We start from the raw sequence: 22035 nt of genomic DNA, 5'->3' as shown, positions 1-22035 counted from the left end.
TTTTATAGGGCCACCATTAACTTCTGAAGAAAGATCAGCATATGCAACTAAATTTCTAAAATCCAGTGTTTTTAAATACTGGAATATAAGCTGCAAAATCACAGATATATGCTTAAGAAATATTGCCCATATCAGAGATGGAAAGGACAGCAAATGAGGCCTTGCTGAAATGATGCTACACCTTGGTTTCCCCAGGAAGCAGACTTTGAAATGGAGATTAGCCTGAAGTAAATGTACTGGGGAGAGCTTTCAGAATGAACACCTGTGGAGAGAGTGAAGGGGGCAAGATTGGGCAGAGGGAGAAGCTGAAATACATGCAGTCACAGCAAGGGCCTTAGCTGACCCTGTAAGGAGCTCTGGTACTGAGATAATCCTGGAAACCGAAAGGGTGTTTCACCAAACTTAATTGTATTGAAACTCATTAGATAATGGGTGAATGTTACAACATTCAAACAGTATTTAAGTTTGACTAAATTGATCCGAGTTGCTTGAATATTGGTACCAAAACACCAGGGGTTCCATCTAGGTCCTGCTGCTTACCACACAGAAAGCCAATCACTGAGACTATGAGTATTGCTGGGGAAGAAAGTTCTAATCAGGTTCTGCAGCTGAGGAGATGGGAGATCTGTGTCAAATTCATCTCCTTGACCAACCAAAATTGGGGGTTTATCCAGTGAGGAAAGAAGGCAACTACATGTAGGTGAACGTAAATTACGGAGGAGTAAGAAAGAGGAGCTGGTTTTCAGGTAGTAGATGGTCAGTTAGGCAATCTTGATGAGAGAGGGGTCTGGTGTCTCGTTATCTAGATGTGGTGATCTGGTAAATCTCAACTCCTTGATACTGTCTGAGGGGACTGATGATTGGTTTCCTGAGAATAGAACTAATATTTTAAAAAATGTAACTTTCTTATGTTTTAGGACTTGGAAGGGTCTATATTTGTTCAAAAGAAACCATAAACATCAGTTCTACCAGACAATCGGGCTGGTTTCAATATTGTAATTTGCCCTGGATTACAATTTGGAGCTCATTTGTGTTGTGGTTCTGGAAATTACATGAAACTCAACTGCCTACTTATGATAGTAGCTTAATACAATTTTTCTTCCTTTTATACTGAGATCGTTGTTACAAAGACTGTGTTTACTTCTCAATGCTCATACCAATATCCTGCAAACCACTGTTGACTCCTCTTTCTTCCTCATACCATCCAGATCTGTCATAAGCCTTTCAAGGTAAACTATTAAGTTTCTCTTGATTTTTCCTTTTATCTATCCCTTGTTACTATTTCCTTAATTCATTAGTTTTTCTTCCTGGGTCTGAAATAATCTTTTAACTGGTTTCTCAGATTTAACTCTTGTCCTCTTTGTTTTGTTATCTACTCATAGTCAATGTGGTCAATTAGAATTGAAGACTTGGTTATTTCATGCTTTTTTTTTTTAGCCCTTGGTGTGTAAGTCTAACACAATTAATAAGCGTACAGCTCCTACAGGATCTGGCACCTGCCAACATGTCTTATTTATTTATTTATTTATTTATTTTTGAGATAGAGTCTCACTGTGTCACCAAGTCTGGAGTGCAGTGGCACGATCTTGGTTCACTGCAACCTCCACCTCCCAGGTTGAAGTGATCCTCCTGCCTCAGCCTCTCAGGTAGCTGGGATTACAAGCACATGCCACCACACCCAGCTAATTTTTGTAGAGACGGGGTTTCACCATGGCTGGTCTCGAACTCCTGACCTCAAGTAATCCAAATGCCTCTGCTTCCCAAAGTGCTAGGATTACAGGTGTGAGCCACCACATCTGAACTCCCACCAACATGTCCATTCTCACATTAGAAAATCCTTCCTTTCTCCCTTGCTTCTAGTTCAGTTCTTTGCATGTGTCATCCTTTCTCCCACTATGGGCCTTTACCCATGTTATTCTGCAGGTGAAAATATGCTCCCAGAGCATTCATACTAACTTTTTCTCTCCACACAAAATAATTCTACTCACATTTATCTTTTGGGCCTCAATGCAAATATCTATTCCACAGGGAGGGCTTTCTTTCACAACTAGATTAAATACTCTGCTGTAGTTCTACCCCATACTGTTTTTATGTATTATAAAAGCTCATCACACTTTGAATTATTTCAGTTCTCTGGTAGATTGGGTGATTCTTTAGGATATAAATCTCATCTGAATTTTTCACCTAGAAAAGTATTTAAATACTAGGATAACTTGATTCTTTTTTCTTTTTTACTAAAAAATAACATTTTTTTCTCATTATAAAATGAGAAAATAATACACATCCACTGGGGAAAAATGCACTACAGATCTTATAATACATTATAAAATCATGCACATCCAGTGGGGGAAAAATAGAAAAAAAAAGACAGATTCAAAATTTAAAATGATCTATCATCCCACAGTCAAATGATAAGCACTGTTACTCTCTGAGTGATATCATTCTAGTTTTTTTTCTAAAAATGTGAAATCTGTATAAGCATATATTTTTATGCATACACAAAAGGAGGGGGATGTGCACATGTAGGGCAGGGGAGAAAAACTGCATTGTATAGAGATTTCACTTTCTGGATTTTTAAAATATAATGTAATGTAGAAGTAGTCCTCTATGCCATTGAATATTCTCTTTAACTGTGACTTTTAAGGATTCTGCACATATGAACTTACCATCATATAGTTTATCAGTTATCTGTTTTGGGGTATTTAATTTGTTTCCAATTGTTGCCTTCTCTATATAATGCTTAATAAGCTGACATAATTTCAAAAGGGCAACTATGATTACTTAATTTAAATCAATCTTTCTTAGGCTCTTTGGGTAGATTAGTTCCAAAGAAACATATTAATTTTTTAAAAATAGATATTTGTTTTTTAACGGTAAAGTAAATATTGATGTTGTTGTTTTGTTTATTTTATTTTTCTATTGCCCAAATTGAGGGAAGGAAATAGGTGATGTAGCAATTGGCTCTCATTATACATGCTTCTTACAGTTGTTAGGTGGTAAAGAAGATGATCATATGTACATATAATACAAATATAATATTATGTTTATGATTGTAACAGCATACTTATACATATATAACATCTTTTAATGATAGACAAATTATATAGTACACATATGTATAATAAAATAGCAAGTCTATTATTATAAGAAAAATTTTAATAAAAGAATAAAATATTCCGATACTAGGTTCACTATTGTACCAACTGCCATTATGACCCAGAAACAAGTCAGAAACACAAGGAACCTGAGGCGTATGCCATTCCAGGGAAATGTAGAGTCATTAAATATAACAGCATTGACAAGTCACTTTTAAAACTTACAACAGTCTTACATTGAATGATTTCAGCTTAGTCAAGGTAGCCTCTGTGAATGCATTAGAAAAAGCCAGGCAAAAAGAGCCCCACATAGAAAAACAGACTAAAAATCTATAGTTGTTTGTAGGGGCTTCTCTGGCATGTGCTGACCTAGGCCTCGTCACTGCTCTGTTTTTATTGCTCTCACCATGTTCCAGCTGCAGTGTATTTCCTGATGTTGAATATCTGCCATTTCAAAGAAAATCTCCTTTTGTTTCACAGAATATTTGTAATTTTTTCACTCAGAGACCAAATTGTTGTTTAATTCTCCAGACGGTTTAATAATAAAACTATTTTTCAGGTACTCTGCCCTAGATTAAAATACACTGACAGGAAAATGGTTTATTAGAAGACACCTGAAAGTGCTGATTTATCATATATTCTCTATCACTGATAATGATGAGAATCATAATACACTTATACCGTTCATTATATACACTCTGCTAAGCAGTTTTCATGCTTAGCAATTTTTAATAATCCTCAGTAATCAAAACCCTGTGATGTTGAAATACTATTATGCCCAATTATTGATAAGGATCATGAAGTACAGAAAGTAACTTAAGCATGGAAAGTAATAAAGGCAAATTTTGAACCCAGGAAGCCTGAGCTCTAGAGCAAGTGCTTTGAATTTTTACATTCTGCTGCCTCTCATCAAGAGAACTGCTATCTTCCTAGATCATCGGACACAAAATACTGGATTATAGTAATTTAGGCCAAAACTTGAACCCTAAATTGAAGCTTAAATCAAATGTTAATCCCAATTCTTGATTACAAATGTTTTATTTTCTAACAATTTGCTAGCAAATCTTAGCATTGCTCCTTCTAAATCACCAGGAACTCTCCACTCCTGCCTTTGTCATGTCTTCCGAGGGCAACAGTTCTCCAAATACACATTTTAACATCTTCACAAATGAATGCCTGCCACACTGTACATTTTGGCCTCCAGTCTATTTGATGCCTATCTCTTACCACCATTATTAATTCAAACAACTCTCAAATAACTTGAACTGCATAGTTAACTTCACCTAAACCACAAAGCAGAAAAAAATTATGCAGATGTGCACAGCCAACATGGAAGTCCACTGATTTCTTGGGGCTAAATGTAATGAATCTTCATCACAAATTTTATGTTCATGAATGTGGAGAGAGGCTAATAGTAATGAACACTGTCAAAGACGACATTTGAGAAAATGGCATACGAGAGATTATAATATAATAATGTCACAAGCTGCAAATAAAGGAAAAACTAAGTTTGATATCTGGCTCCCTCTGTGATATATGCAAAGCTTTGAACAAGTTGAAGAAACACTATGTCTCAGTAGTCACAGAAGTATATTATCTATGTATTTATATGATCTAATGTATTTTATAGGATAAGCAATGTGTTTAATGCCATGACAAGGCATTAAGAATCTTTAAACCAGTGTGAATAGGAGTCAAGTCCTGCCTCCTGCTTCCTACCTCGTTCCCCTCTCAGAGATTAGATATTCCTCCTAATCTTTTTTTTTTTTTTTTTTTTTTTTTAATGCAGGGGTCTCACTCTGTCACCCAGGTTGAAGTGCAAAGGCACAATCTCCGCTCACTGCAATCTCCACCTCCCAGGCTCAAGCAATAGTCCCACCTCAGCCTCCTGAGTAGCTGGGACCATTGATCACGCCTGGTCAATTTTTTGCATTTTTGGTAGAGATTGGGTCTCGCCATGTTGTCCAGACTAATCTTGAACTTCTGAGCTCAGACAATCCACCCACTTCAGCATTCCCAAAGTGCTGGGATTACAGGCATGACCCACCACACCTGGCCTACTCCTACTCTTAATGGTGCTGCAGAAGGGCAGAAGTATGTCTTTTGTAACTGCTTTTGCTAAGCTTATGGACATAGGCCCTGCCTAGTACCAGAAGAGTAAAAATCTCCGGATACTTGATCTAAGGGGCCAAGAGGCAGGATGCTTTTATTCTCCAGGTTGGTAGATGGGAAGCCTTATGCCAGCATTGTTTTTACTTGGAACTATTGTAATTTAGAAGACACAAACGTTACTAAGAGCTTAAACAAGCAATGGCCAAAAATTAGTAACAATAAGATAGTTACCAAAAGTGCTGAGAGAGTTAAAAACCAGGTGAGACTTGCAGAGGCACCTTTGATAGTTGGCCAGATATAGTTGGGGGTCAGTGCTCTGGTTACATCTAGTAATCAGGTAGGTTGCTCATAATTATTTTGAATGTTTTCTTTTTTTTTCTTTCTTTCTTTCTTTCTTTCCTTCCTTCCTTTCCTTTCCTTTCCTTTCCTTTCCTTTCCTTTCCTTTCCTTTCCTTTCCTTTCCTTTCCTTTCCTTTCCTTTCCTTTCCTTCTTTCTTTCTTTCTTTCTTTCTTTCTTTCTTTCTTTCTTTCTTTCTTTCTGTCTTTCTTTCTTTTTTTTTGAGACAGAGTCTTGCTCTGTCGCCCAGGCTGGAGTGCAATGGCACAATTTCAGCTTACTGCAACCTCTGTCTCCTGGGTTCAAGTGATTATCCTGCCTTAGTCTCCTGAGTAGCTGGGATTACAGGTGTCCACCCCCACCCAGCTTTTTTTTTTTTTTTTTAAGTAGAGACAGGGTTTCACCAGGTTGGTCAGGCTGGTCTCAAACTCCTGACCTCAGGAGATCCACCCACCTTAGGCTCCCAAAGTGCTGGGATTACAACCGTGAGCCACTGTGCCTGGCCAGGTTTTTTAATGTTAATCTCAACTTGCTCAGAGTTGTTAATATATGTGTGGCAAGTTTTATTAATAACTTCACAGACTCCACCTTGTTCAGCTAGTAAATAATCCAATGCTGGTTTGTGATTGAGGACTACATTTTCCAAGGAGTCTAAGGACTCTTAAATTCCTTTTAATGCCTGCCCTGTGTTGATGGTGAAGGTTTCTAGGCTTTGAATCAATTTTCTTAGGGTTGACTCATGGCAGGCAAAGCTACCCCAGGGTGCTGTTTGTCCTATCATGGTACCAATTCTTGTCAGAATTAATCCTATTCCTTGCTTACCTCTGGTATAATTGAGTCTTATTAGGTTAGAGACCATGACCCCAGAAGGGGCAAGGGTGGCTAATATGCCTTCACCTCTGTTTCAGGTTTTTGATATATATGGGGAAGCTAGTCCTAAGACAAAAGGTGACTCCCTAGAGAGTCAGGAATGGTTACAGGGTGTGACTTCTTCCTATCCATTGCCACAAACAAAAATAAGCCCGGGGTGGCACAAAAAGAAGCCCTACAGAGCATAATGTTTATTCTTTGCTGCCAAATTGGGTCTGTAGAGATATTTTTCCCCTGTACCAATGGGGATTCTCAGATAGTCTTTGTTTTCCAGAAGGGGGAAGTACTCCCACTCTCCCAGACTAGGCCATAGCCCCCAACAGACTGAATGAGTACCCCACTCCTAGCTGAAGGGAATGAAGTTTGGCAGGCCCCCACCAGCCCCAAAATCCTTCTAAGCAGTGTAAGAGTGAAAAACAAAAGCTAAAATTAAGGTTACACATAAAGAAAAACCAAGAATAAACCATAGAATTAAGCTATATTGAGGGAAAACACTGCTCCCACAGACCTCTAAGACAAAACACTGTAGCATTAGGCCATAATAGCAGGTATGATCAAGGAAGAAAAGATAGTAGCTGACAAAAATTGCTAAAAACAGAGAGTTAAATGAATCTGAGAAACTTTAAAAAGAAAAAAATTAGAGGACTGGATTAAAAAGCAAAGTTTCTGGTAATGTAGCAAATTAACACCTTGAGAAAATTTAGTTCTGATATATAGACCAGATTTTAGAGTCTACTACAAATGATTTTCTTTAATCTTAGCAAGTTTAATTATACACAAAATTCCTTTCATAGATTCCCCCTTATGAACCTCATCCTGACTTACACAGACCATCTACAACATGCTTGAATGTTCTGACTTGTCCTATACTACCTCTTTCTTAAATAAGCAGTCATTTTACTCTACAACAAAACTTTACTATATAATATCCCTCCTCATATAAGATTACTCTTTCTTTATAGCCTCCCTCGTAAAACAAACAAAACAAACAAACAAAAAACCTCTGCATTTTCTATCCGTAATATTCTCTCTTTTTAACTCACTGATTCTCTCATATTTTGAACTTCCCCTTTAATAACTTCTGAATTAGACAATTTTTCTCAATAAAGAATACATTTCTTTGGCACATTTTATATAAACCTAGGAAGTAAGAAATCCTGAACTGCACACCAGATATTGTCATTCTATAAATGAAAATTATTGCACCATTAAGACTTTAAACCACACAGTAAACTCAGTATTTAAGCATCTATTCCATTTGCATGTATTTAACTCTTTCACTTTCAACAGTTTCATCTAGACTACGTCTAAGAACCAATATATCACACAAAACTAGTCACCATTGAAAACCATTTTAACCATTTTAAAGCCTATGAACATCAGTGATTTACCTAAGTAAAAATCTTAATGTTAAATTTAAGACATAACATTCTCTTCAAACCGATAAGCTCTGACTAGTCTTGTTGAATTTATGAGCACTTTTTTAAATCCATAAACCAATTTGATAGTATGTTAGACACAACACATATCACAATACCTGTATGTACACCTAAACAAACACATTAAATAAAGCTACCCATACAAGACAACTGGATTCAAGTTACTTACTAAATTGGGACTTATCTACCTGGACAAATTGTGTTTGCCTCAATATGTATGGAAAAGAAGAGGAGACAAAGAAGGGGATCCCATAGCATCAAATAATAAAGGTAGGGGGAAAACTGCATTGCTCAGGGTGAGATCCCAGAGTCCCCAAGCCACCAGAGAGCTCATTCAGCAGTGGGGAAACCAAAGAAAAATGTTCAGACAACTGCTTGTCTGCCACTGCAGTAAGCTGCTTGTTGGGTCAAGGATTCAAGACTCCCAGTAAAAATAAGCAAGGCAGCTTATTGGGGTTAGAGGAAGAAGGTTAGCACTAGTATCGATGGGGAGCCTTTTTTTTGCTTCTCTTACCAGGGACAGTTAGGACTTTCTCATTGTCAGTGGCCCTCTAGCTCATGGTAGGCACACTGATTCTGGCCCAGGGCTGGTGAGTTCAGGGCTCTTTTCTGGGCATCCCAGACACAGATTTTGTGACATTTTCTCAAGACAGGTAACCTTGAGAGGGAAGGGATTAAAGCAACTGTTAACAATTGCTTTTTTTCAGTATTTCTTTGATTTCATTTTTTGTTTGTTTTCACCTTTTTTGCTTTTCCTCTACTGCAAACTTTAAAGGCTATATTTAGGAGTTGGCTCATACGGGTTTGAAGTCCCATTGCTGCTTTTTGTAGCTTCCTCCTAATGTCAGGGTCAAGTTGAGTAATAAAATGTATATTCAGGAGAGCTTGCCCTTCTGGGGAGTCTGGGTCTGCATGAGTATATTACCTCAATGCCTCACCCAACAACCCTGAAACAAAGTGAGATTTTCTTCTTTGCCCTGAGTTATTTCTCTAAACTTGTCATAATTCACTGGCTTAACCATACACTTTTCCCTCTACTTTTTTTCCCCACAGCACAGCAAGTGGATGATAATATTTGCAAGTCATGAGATATTAAATCAAAGAACATAGGCAACTTCACAAACTCCTCTATAAACTTTTCTGAATTCTCTGAACACTGTCCAAATTTTTCCTGGTATAAAGCCAAATTACACAAAGAAAATGGCATATGTACTCTAAGTGTTCCCTCACTTCCATTAGCTACCTCCCACCATGGACTTAGGTTTGACTTTAGGGGCTAATATGAGGCCCATTCATGGTGGCACTTGTTGGGTTTAATTTCTTGGGCAGTGTGGGGCCCAGGCTGGAGCTAGTTGGATAAGGGGGAGAGGTAGCTGATGACCTTAGAATGGAATTCTTCATTAGAGAGCTGACGGGACCACTCCCTGATAATTGGGGTACTGAAGAGACCCTGGAGAGGGCATAAGCTTTCTATGAGGAGTAGCTTGGAGGGGATCTTTTAGGCATGGCTTTCTGAAAGTAACATGAGATGGTAAAGCGCCGTCAAAAACTGTACATAAGGGACCTTCTCCCATTTTCCTTCTTTTTTACAAAAGAAGTCTAATTGTAAAATATCATTATAACATATAGAACTATTTTCAGGCCGAATTTGTTGGTTTTCTAATTTGTATTGAACCCAAATGGTGTTGCAATAGAAAATGAGTTTCTCCTTCTTTAAGCTGAATTTGACCTGGCTCCAATCACCTAAAAGATACTCTATTGGTGAGTCCTCTGGGATGTTTGCTGTTGTCCCATGTCTAGGAAGGATCACTACAAGGGGTTTCACTTAGCCTAAGTTTAGCAAATGCCTAGTCACTTTTAATTTCCAACTTTCTATAGATAGTAAAAAAGTGTTACAAAAGTGGACTGCAAGCTTCAAATGGCAGTTGGATATTGAGTCTAAATTCCATTGACAGCGAGGGTTACACAGAGAGGGGGCTGGTTACTGCGGAAGGGAGGAGGGGAAAGGAGTAAACAGCATTGCCTAAGGGGAGACCTCAGAGGCCTTGACTTATCAGAGAACATACCCACTAGCAGAGAGACTAAAAAAGTATTCAGGTGACCACTTGTGTACTGCTGTAGGTGGCTATCCATTAGGTCCAGAACCTGGAAACTCCCAGTTCCTTTGACCAAGAGGGTCTTGAGCAAGGCACTTGTAAGACAGCACATAAGAAGGGGGCTTGCAACCAGCTATTAGGAAAATAATACTTCTAATTGGTAAGGCACAAAAAGGCAAGACTAATATTCTCCTATGGAGAGGGGTTATAACCCACAGTCCTAGAGGGAATGTCAATGCCAAAAACCCGAGATCATCTAGGGGTGGCCAAAAATACCAATGGTGAAAACATGTAGTACCCAAGTTTCAGCCAATGTAAGACTCCCAACCAGACGCTAAACTCCTGGAGCAATCCAGGAGCTGCCAACAGTGAACTCAAGACCAAGTTGAGGTTGCAGAACACCATGACTCTGGCATCCAAGAACCAATACAACCAAGTGTCCTGCCTCAATTGCTCACACATAACTAATAGAAAGCTAAAAGCAAGAATAATACTGCGCATATTTTAGGACTGAAAATAAAATGACTGATGGAACAACACAATGGAGTCAGAAGAGAAAGGACCAGAGGAAGGAGTGACAAGGATGTGCTTTGGGGCACTCAAACAATGAGGGACTTTGAACTGATCACCTAGCCAAAGGCTTTATTTTACTCCCTAGTTATCCTGATACTCTGAGGATAGGGGCAGAAGGGACACTCACCCATCCACCAGAGCAGAAATGGCAATGATTGATCTTCCACATGGGATCCAGGTGAAGATCTCTCCAGGATACCTTAGCTTCGGTGGGCTCAGCTTGGCTGTGGTGGTGGGAGGGGCCTACACCAGGCAATAACCCACTGGTCTGCTGGTTGGAGAGGTAGGTGTCATACAATGTAGACAGCACTATGATGCCCCACCAGTGGGCTCAGCTGCAGGGTGGAAGGGGCCTGCGCAGGCCAGTAATTCACGGGGTTGCTGATCAGAGAGGCGGGTTCCACATGAAGCAGCAGCACTACAGCAACTTGCTGGTCTGATTGGCTCCACTGCCTGCTAGGGAAAATGATGACTTCGGAAAGAGCATTTGGTTAGTGTTGATGTTACAGCTCTGTTTTGCTGCCTCTTCACTCCTCATCTGGCTGACTATGGCCTGGCCAAGTGCCATCCTGCCAGTTGCATTCCAACTGCTGTCCCAGCCCAGCGATTGTTGCCCCACTGATTACCAACTGCTGCTAGCTGATCACTGACTGCCACTTCACAGACTGCTGCTGGCCCATCGCTGGATTGCCTGTTTGCACACTGCCACTCCTGAATTGCTGACTACTGTCTTCCATAATGCCATCTTTCTTTATCCCTTGTCGGACACCAAGCTAATGTAGGGTAGGTGAAGCTTCAAAGTGTAGCTTAGCCTACAAGCGTTCCTGGCTCTGCCCAGGAAAGAATTCAGGGGCAAGCCCAGAGATAGAAGAAAACAGCTTTATTGAAGAGGTAGTGTTACAGCTCCAGCAGTATTACAGCTTCTTGATTGCTCTTGCAGGGCAGAGCTATGCCGGAGGCAGAGTAGCAGCTCAGTGCAGTTTTGCAGTCATATTTAGACCCACTTTTAATTGCATGTGGATTAGGGGGCAGTTTATGCAGAAATTTCTAGGGAAGGGGTAGTAACTTTGGGGTCATTGCCATGGAAAGGATGGTAACTTCCAGATGTTGCCATGGCAATGGTAAATTTACATGGCACATTAGTGGGCATGTCCGATTGGACAACGGCTTCTGCTCTGACCCTGTTTAATCTAGTCCTTAGTCTCCTCTAGGGTTCAAGCCCCTCCTTTGGAGTGGAGTCTCACTTCCTACTTCACATGAATGGATACAAAATGTATTTTAAAAGTATAAATAATGCATATAAATTTCAACATAGCGGTTGCCTCTGGGAATAGAGAGAGGGGAATGGTATCAAAAAAGGATTCATGAGGAGTTTTAACTTTGTATGTAGTATTTTATGTTTTAGGCTGGGGGTAAATACATTGATATTCAGCCAACGATTCTTTTGTATGTCTCTAAAATTATTTTTATCATATTTTTTTAATTAGAAAAAAGTTTTTGGGAGATATATGGCCATACCAATATTGGCTAGTTTTTAGAAGACCATAATGTAAGAACATTTTGTTATTCTTTCTTCTTTATAAATACAGGTGCTGATAATAAGTCCTTGGAGATCACTCACATAAGGGGGAGACAGGAATATTTTAGAGCTTGAGGAACTAAGTAATTTTTGTTTCAGACTGGAGGAAATATTTTGATATTATAAGTAAAAGAAGAAAGGGCAATAATAAACAGGGGATGCAGATCACAATGCCCAGTGAACCAAGGATACTAGAAGTTAGTCACTCACTTTTTCTGGTTTCCTTTGATATTAAGATCCAAACTTAACATCTGAATACTGTAGTTGAAGAAGTTTGCTAAACAAGCAAATTTCATTACAATGAACGGAATCAGTTGAAGAATTCCACGTGGCTGCCTCGTAGTTATAAATAGAGACGGTAGCAACTGTGAACTTTTCCAAAAAATGTTTCATCAATAAATGTACATACAAACAGATGAGTGCATGTTTTGGTGGGTGAATAGAAATGCAACATCAGATGAGACATAGCTCAATAAATGGAGGTGTAGAAAAATAATTTATATTTAATTAATTTTATTATATTTTATTTATAATAAACAAAGCATAAATTTCAGAAAACATACTCAGTCTAAAAAGGTTATTTCTAAGTTACTCTTTGCTTTAAAAGCTTTGTGAAGTTCTCCTACATGTAAAAGATACCATGCTGGCAGATATGTTTTACCAATCTGTTCTAACTATGTGATTACAAAATACCATTCAGCCCAGTAAATTTGCATTTGCCATATTAATATGGTCAATGCCAGACTTTGGTCATGGGCATCTCCGACTCCCTTTGCTGTCTCCTAAAGACCAGACTTAGAAAACGGGGATCTATTTTAAAATATACAATTGAAAACTACTTTCTGATATTAATTTCTATAAAATGTAATGCTACACATGAAAGTAGTATAAGAAAAACATATTCTTTCTTTTGTATTGTTTCTGTTTTACATTTTACTATTATACACACACAATCTAATTTCCTTAAGTGTTTTTTCCTACTCCCAGTTAAAGTTAAATTTTGAATACACCCTTAACAATGAATTAAACACATATAATCAAGAAGTAAAATTAAGAGTAAACAAGAAAAACTTAATTATATATTAGGTAGAATCAAATCAAAATAAAATTAATTATTCTCTGTTCTGAAGTTCAGGCTAACGTGACATTTGTAGAGCAGAAAGGGAATGAATTCCAGTGATAATTATTCTCCTTTTAAGTCATTAAATTCAAGTTCTAAGGATAAAATACAGTAATTTTTATCTTAGTGTTTTTAAATGAAGAAAGAAAATCTTGAGCTAATTTCCTAATTGTATAAAATGGGAGAAAGTCACAAAGGAAGCTCAGAGTACTATATTCACTTAGAAATAGAGACAGGGCCACCCAAGGACCTCAACCTTCCCCCCCCCCATCCCCCTGGACGTGATGATCAGGTAGTTAAGCAAGGTGTAGAGAAGAAATTTTGCACACAGTGAACGGCAGATTTAAATAGGAGAAGTGTTAGATATGATTTTGGCAAAACATCATTAATTTGTTACATACCTTACTTGTAAAATTGCCATATTACAGTTGAACAAATTGAATTCTGAATATTATCTACTAATTCAATATTTGTTAGGCAGCAAAAGTTTATCTTATTTATTTATGTAATCACTTTTGAAGGCACATATACATTTACTCAACATTTAAGGAGAAATCTGCTTTTACTAGTTGTCTCTAATAATATATGTAGGTTTGGGAACAGATCAAGAACAGCCCTGCTATAATTGAAAGAAGTATGTCAATGAAGATAGCATAAACTTTAACGGTAAGAATTGTGGTCAAAACGCTTTGGTTGGATTTTCTTCTTATGGGCCCTTGCCCTACCTCTCCTAATTGTCCTGAACTTTTTAACCATCACTGACTCCCTTGAATTCTCCCACCAATAAAAAATAGAAGTTGCATGAAAAACATTACATATTGAGCTAAGAATCAAAGTTTTGAAACAGTTTTAGTAATCACTAAGCCATTCACCTTGTTTAAGCAGTAGATAAAAGATACAGTCCAAGGAGATAAGAGTATTCGAGTGATTCAGAAACCAATAAAGAAAGAATAACAAGATCCTGAAATAAAAATAGTACAGTAGTGAGAGGGAAGAAATAACTGGATAAATAACCCATTTATGGGATTGTTCACCACCTAATCAATTATCGATAAAATTCATACATGAGAAACTTCAAACCTACCTCTGTTTCTGCACAGTTTCTGTGAGCAATGCTAAGTAAATTGTTGCATTTTATTTCCTTAACAAATTAAAAATGATATCATTGGTGTTCAGATATTATAAAAATGTGTAATATATGTTCTCCTACTCTCATTTTTAAAATATTTCATGATAGATGAATTTTATAAAAACTTCTGTTAGAATATAAAAAATTCACATTTGTGCTTCAAATTCTATTATGGTTTGGAATAAAAGATATCCACTTTCAAATCTTCCAAGCTTAAATTAAACTACCCTAACATTATCCAAGATTGTGGTGTTTATAGCATAGAAATGTGTTGACTAATAAAATAGCCACCAGCCATATGTAGCTAGTAAGCACTTTAACAATGTCTGGTTTAAATTGAAACATGCTATAAGTGTAAAATACACACTGGATCTCAAAAACTTAATATAAAAAAGAATAAAAATGTATTATTAACTACCTCTGTTATTACACAAGGTAATGTTTTGGAGATATTGGACTAAATAGAAATATTACAGTTAATTTCACATTTTTTAAAAAACATGGCTACTAGAAAATACCAAATTGCATATTTGGCTCATATTTGTGGCCAGCATTGTAATTCTGATGAACAGCACTGTATAGAGAATATTCAAGTGTCATAAGAGAAGCACTCTCCCTGGTTTGTTTACTGCTGTATCCCATGGAAACGTAACTTTGCCCGGAACATAAAATTCATTAAATAGTTGTTAAATGAATGACAAGAGTCAAGATGTTTTGGGCCTGCCTACCATATGATCCTAAAGGATCTTAAAAGCATTATAGAGAGGATTAGTAAAAAAATTAAGTGAATCAAATGACTATTACTCCAGAAAATGCTTCACAATGAAAAGGCAATCATGTTGTTACTGTTTTACTTTAAACATTTAGTATACAAACCTTCTTAAGATCAAAATGCTATGTTAAAAAATTGTGTGATCAAAAAGTATAGTCAGAATATTCTGGCTTTCAACAGCGTGATAATTTTTAACAAATAATATTTTGTTCTGCTGTTAAATTGTGCTTAATTTCACAAATAAAAATACATTTTAATTTGAGATTTTATTGCAAATACATTATAAACGACACACTAGAACTGATGAATTAAAAATACATGTGAAAATACAATTTCTGATGGCAAAATATAGTAAGTAGATGATAATAAATATAGTCTGAAATGAAATTCTGTGATATCAAAGGGAACATCTATCATCATACAATAGTTTACGCTTAAATCATGCATACTTGAAGATTCTCTTCAAATGATGCATTATAAAGATTATTGTGATGGGAGTTTAACCAAGTATTAGACAATGGCAAATTTCTTTGCTATATAAGGTAATGTAACTAAGGTTCCTTTCTATTAAATTCACACTTTTTAAAAATATAGCAGGCAAAGACTTTCAGGTTCAAGCATCAAGCATTTATTTACTTATAAAATGCACACACTGCGAGGTCCAAATGAAAAAATAACATAATACAGCATTCAAATGCTCATAGTAGGCTTTGGAGGAAGGTAAATATTAATTCAGCTTAAGTGCTTCTTTGTGCATTGCTCTTTATTGACATAGAAAACACAGATAATCTAAAATTATCATCTATATAGAGATATAAAAATTGAGAGACTATATAAAGTGCCCTCTCTTTTCAAAAGCAGACCTTAAATACACAACAATGAAAGTACCATATGTCAAATGAACACAGCAGCCAACTGTGAAAGAGCTCCCAATGCCCAAAGCTGGAATACTTTGAGCCAAAAAATAAATCATGGCTAGTATGGGACTATAAGCCAAAATATGAAATAAATATCCATGAGTTCATACCAATATAAATAGATAATTGAATAAGTAAGCAAATAAATAGCAGATAATAGAGAAATCTTCCATGAAGAATTCCAAAATTAAAAGTATATGTATACTCCTAGTTCAAGAAGATGGCATATAGCCCCAACTTCTTGACTACAGGATGCCACAGTGACTTCATTTCAAAGAGGAGAATAGAGAAAGACGAAAAGAGTACCTTTAGAGGGGAGAAAACTGAGAAATAATTCCACAGCCAGACAATCATGGTCTGCATAAACAGTTATAAATCATATTTATAGTATATACATTTGATAATGACATGATAAGAATGTCTCTTTATCTCTGTGGCATTCCTTCCAAAAATCCATCATGCCAGTCTAATCATGAGAAAAACACCAGGCAAAATCCATAAGACATTCTACATTCTTCAAAATACCTGACCGTGCTCCTCTAAATTGTCAAGTTCATTAAAAAAAGAAAAAGAAAAAAAGAAAGGCCGGGAAACTGTCACAGTTTCAAGGAGCCTAAGGAGGCACGCAGACTGAATGAAGTGTAGAATCCTGAATGGGATCCTTCGATAGGAAAGAGACTTTGGGTGAAAATTAAGGAAATTCGAATCAAATATGAACTGTACTTTGTAATAATGCATCAATATTGGTCCATTATATGTGACAGCTGTACCATACTAATGTGAGATGTTAACAATAAGGAAAACTGTATATGACATATATGAGATTTTTCTCACCATGTTTCCATGAATCTAAAACCATTTCAAAATAAAAAGGTTATTTTTATTTTATGTTATTTTATTTTGGGACAGGGTCTCACTCTGCTGCCCAGGCTTAAGTGTAGTGGTGCAACTGTGGCTCACCACAGCCTCAGTTTCCTAGGCTCAAGCAATCCTCCTACTTCAGCCTCCAGAGTAGCTGTGACTACAAGCATGTACCACTCGGATAATGTTTTAAATTTGCTTTTTTGTTTGTTTGTTTGTTTTTTGTAGAGGTCTTACTGTGTTGGCCAGGCTGGTCTTGAACTCTTGGGCTCAAATAATCCTTCTGTCTCGGCATCCCAAAGTGCTGGTATTACAGGCATGAAAGCGGTAGCACTCAGTCTGAAAAGATTATTCTTAAAAAGGATGAAGTGACTGTCTATTCTTCACCATCACTTGGCATTTAGTAAAGGCAAGAAGTAAAGAAAACAACCTGAGGTGTTAAGGAGTCCATGTATACAACAATTATTTCTCATGTATGTTTGTAAAATGGGGGGTAACAATGTTACTGTCCTCAGAAGCCTGGAAAACTGAGTTGTATTAGCATGGGTAAAAGCCTTATAATTGTACATAACTTACATAGAATGGACTCAAAATTATTTTTGTCAGTATTATTATTGGTAGTAGCAATATAATTATCCTTCCACTATTTCCCCAAAAGCTGGCGTTTGCTACAAATGTTTGAGGTAATTTTCTTAATAAGAACACAATGTTAGAGTTATCACTCATTAACTGATTTTGTTGGAAGGAAGGTCTTATCAGCAAAGTTAAAAGGCTGTCAAAAGTCTGAGGTGTATATAGTTATTACAAGATACATGACCATCTGATTAATGATCATTTGAAACTTTAAAAAAAAAAAAAGGTGATGGTAGAGAAAAGGGTAAGTAAAATTGTAAATTTTCGGTCCTGGCAAAGTTTATTTCCATGAAATCATTATTTTTTAATGTTCCTGAGTTCCCAATATAAAGTGCTAGATTCTGAAGAGGACATAATGATGAGTATAAAGATGTGGTCATTCCACAAGGATAACTTTATTATTGGTGCACTAAGCAGTGGTCCACAAAATCACAACTTTCCAGCACTGAAAATTCAAAACATATATGCTATCTAATATCTCTGGTCAATAATGTATATTTGGAATGCTTAGGAATTGGAAAATGCCCTTTCCATGATTTTTCATAGCTTGAGTGCTTTATATTTAATGTCTATGCAATGGACCTCTGTCCATGAGCTTTTGATAAGGTTGTACATACCTTAATCTGTTTGCTTAGGAGCTATTTTCTTACCCTTCCTTCTTCATGTATCTGAAGATCCAGCTGTGGACCTGTATCAGCTGATATCAGCTCCTTCTTCCCTTCGCTCACCTTTGCAAGCTTGACTTCCTCACTGCATTTGTTCTATTGTAACCAAAACACCAGGGGTTACTCAATAGAAAGCCAATCACTGAGACAACAAGTATTGCCAGGGTTGTATTCAGGTGCTGCAGCTGAGCAGATGAGAGATCACTCTCAAATACATGTCAGCTGGTTAAAATTTTGTGTTTATATAGCATAGAAAAATGTAACCAGGTATGGGGAAAAAGGAATGAGGTAAGGGCAAGGTAGAGGATTTGGTCTATAGGAAGCAGGTGGTCAGTTAAGCAGTCATGGTGCCTAAGGGGTCTGTGTCTCGTCGTCCAGATGCAATAACCTGGTAAGTTTCAATTCCTTGATACTATCTGGAAGGCCTTATGGTTGGTTTCCTGAGAAGGGAACTCAGATAAGACAAATGTAACTTTCTTAAATTTTAAGACTGGATATTTTCTATGTTTATTCAAAAGAAATCATAAACATGGTTCTATGGGACAATTAGGCCAGTTTTACTATCACTATACTCAGTTTCAAAACCCTACAAAGAATGTGAGAGTTTATATGTACGATTGAGGGAATTTAGAGCCAGTCACTCACCAGTAGTTAACAGTAGACTGCCAACTACCATCAGTTTATCCTTGCTTACAGTTCATTGTAAAGTTTACACTATAAAATTCTCCTGCCTCTACTTCTTCATAATGACAGCTGTGGGACAGGTTCATAAGACATTTGAGAAAATACCCTAGAAATGAATATTGTCCATCTCCATCAGGTCTGACATTGCTGCTTGGCAATACTTCTAAACAAATTGCTATTCCATGCCAACGTGCCTATTCCAATTCTTTCCCACTTATTGAAGTAAACCCCTCATTCTCTATAGAGGGTATTTCACCCACTTCTCTATACAAAAATCTTTAGCTTTTTTCTCTCTTAGTTCTTTCTAGCTTTCTTCTCATCTCAAAGGATGTAGTTTCCCTTCTTCTTGTGGATTTATCCTCTTCTGCTTTTGATATCATGCACCCTGCCTAGTTCATCGCTATCCTTTTTTTTTCTTGCATTCTCATATGCTTGTACTAAATTATACACATTTAAACACAAAATACACACAGAAATGTATACCTGACTACAGCATACATTCCTGTGTAAACACTATGTAACAGAGCCACTCACTCCATTATCAGCAGGATGTGGCATTATAGAATTATTAATCTAGCATACAAAACAATTTCTAATTTAAAAATTTTTTAACTGAAAATTTATGGCAAAGTCACCAAAAGAGGAGTATCTTTATAAGACACAGCACTGCTTCTCTAAAGGTCTCTTCATCCAATTCCATGCTCAATGCCTCACAAACTACAGCTGAGTTTTCACTCTCAATGCCTCACAAACTACAGCTGAGTTTTCACTCTCACTGCCTCACAAACTACAGCTGTCTCCGAATCAATCGCATACAATTCTAAGTTTCTAAAAACACTCTCAAAAATCCACTTGAGTAGGCTTTTATCTTTTTCAACTCTCACTCTTGCTCAGGTCCTTATTTAATATATTTTATCCTTTTTATATCTTACAATATCTCTATTTCCCCATTATGTAGGTTCTATAGAAGTCAGAGAAGTTAGTAAGTTAAAGGAAAAGCAAGAATCCTCTCATTCTGGAAAGGTAGGGTCCTGGGAAAAAGATAGCAAAATTTATAATATAGTGAGATTTTCATTTTACATTGTAACTTTTAAATGCCCCATCTTTGAAACAGTAAGTTCCTAAACACTTAACCCAATTTTTTCTCACTAATTAAAAATATGCTTATATATTGCTGTATAATAAATGAATTGTTCATGGGTTACCAGCTCATCACTTAATTCAGTGCACTTAGTCCCTCAAGTCTATTAAGATGATGCTTTTGAAATTCACTAATGACCTCAAACCAACAACTTCCTTTCAGATCATAATCCACTTGATCTACATTCATTTTTTGAACTTGATAGCAGATTTCTCTATAAAGTTCTTATCTTCCATTGACTTTTGCTCTACAATTGTCCTCTGACCTGTCTCCCCTCCATTCTCTCACCTGCTGGACAAGGGTACTCCATTGTCTTGTCAGCTATCCTTTTCCTTTTGCCATCTTTCTGAGCACCCTCCCCAGTTGGCATAGTTTCATTATCACCTCCACATGCATTTCTCAATACTTAGCATTTGCCGATATTCAACTGGACAGACTGGCTTTCTTGGAGTATACACTAAGCCTTTAAATGTTATTCCCACACACTTCCCTTCTATTTTACAATCCTAATTTTGATCTCACTGTCCCCTCTTCCCAGGAGACTTTTTTTATTATACAAACAAGATGAAATGTCTATCTCCTCTGATGCCACATGGTACTTTACCTATACTTCTGTCTCATACTAATATAAATACCTATGCACTGTATCAACCATGATATTTTGTACATTATAGGCACTCAACTTGGTGACAGCAAAATAAAAATAGGGATGAGCAGAGGATAATACAAATAAGTGGTACAGAAAAGGACATCAAAGGAAAAGGGCTGACATATAATATTGGTAATACTAAAAGCTAAAAGAAGCATTGGACATGTGGAAAGTGCTCTCCATTTTTTACCACAATGTGAAAAGAGTAAGAGGAAGGCTGTCCTCTACTTGAGAGAATTGTTTTAGGGAAATAGTTTCAGCAGAAAATGAGAAGTTATAATTTATTGAGGGTAGTAGTGATGGCAGGGTCCGCCTGTCTGGAGTCACCACTGCCATGATGCTGGCTGCAGTGGGGGAGGTACACTGCATGGGAGTGGGGCAGCATGCTCCATAAGGCCAGTGGGAGCCAGGAGCAGGCAAGAGCCCTGCCCTCCAGGTCACAGCTGCATTTGCCCAAGCCCTAACTGCAGGCCCAGGTATCCCTGTGCTCTTGGGGGCCAGGAGCCAGCAGGAGCCACACCCTCCCAGGCAGAGCTGCAGTCACCCAAGCTTCCCAAACCACTACTGTGGACCTGGGCATTCCTGTGCTCTTGGGTTCAGGAGCCGGCAGGAATCCTGCCCTCCCAGGCACAGCTGTAGCTGCCCAAGCCTCAGCTGCAGACCCTGGTATCTATGCACTGTAAGGGACCCAGGAGGGCCCCCCTCTTCCCCTGCAAGCTCGGGAATGCCTGCTCCCACTACCTGGCCTCTCCCCACTCCTGGCACCAGCTCTGATCTCTGAGCAAATCTGAGGCTGAGCCCAGGTACTGTAGCAACCCAGATGGTTGTGTACATGCTTGGGGAAGTGTTGACTCTGGACTTTGGGCACCAACAAGCATGGGAGGTTGGTGTGAGGGTGCTGAGGGCAGCTCCGTGCTGGCCTGCAGGCACCCCTCAGCATGAACAGCCTGGGTGCTATGAAGAGAGGCAAGAGGCAGACAGACTCTGCCACAAAAAGGGATGGTCCTTGATGAAGACCCACCTTCAAGCCAGGAAAGAAGTGAAGCCTGGGGACCGGGCTGCAAGTCCCATGGACAGGAGTGAGAACCTACAGTGCTTTCTCTGGGGCTGCCCATGGCTGCCCATGGACCAATCAGCACACACTTCCTCCCTTCCGAAGCCTATAAAAACCCTGGACTCAGTCAGACTGGAGGAGATGATAAGACAACCATTAGCAAAGAGGAGCCACCCACTCCAGGGTCTCCTCTCTGCTGAGCGCTGAGCAGAGATGTGATGACCAGCTGCAGAAAGGAGCTACCCACTCCATGGTCTCCTCTCTGCTGAAAGCTGAGCAGATGTTGGAACTACCAGTTGTAGAGAAGAG

General features: G+C 37.9%; 1 protein-coding gene across 1 annotated transcript in view; it reads right to left on the bottom strand.

Annotated features, from left to right (window-relative positions):
* LOC117062856 (60S ribosomal protein L23a-like) overlaps positions 1 to 20393 on the bottom strand; it is a 60609-nt gene extending 40216 nt beyond the window's left edge. Inside the window, exons 1-3 of the mRNA XM_033176743.1 lie at positions 20289 to 20393; positions 18184 to 18294; positions 11174 to 11295 (exon numbers count right to left, since the gene is read on the bottom strand). Of these exons, the coding sequence (XP_033032634.1) occupies positions 11174 to 11295; positions 18184 to 18294; positions 20289 to 20393 (338 nt within the window). The remainder of the gene's footprint in view (positions 1 to 11173; positions 11296 to 18183; positions 18295 to 20288) is intronic.
* Between the last annotated feature and the right edge of the window lie 1642 nt (positions 20394 to 22035).

Source organism: Trachypithecus francoisi, unplaced genomic scaffold, assembly GCF_009764315.1.
Source record: "Trachypithecus francoisi isolate TF-2019V2 unplaced genomic scaffold, Tfra_2.0 Lachesis_group17, whole genome shotgun sequence".
NCBI lineage: Eukaryota > Metazoa > Chordata > Mammalia > Primates > Cercopithecidae > Trachypithecus > Trachypithecus francoisi.
This window is presented reverse-complemented; position numbering and strand designations above follow the sequence as displayed.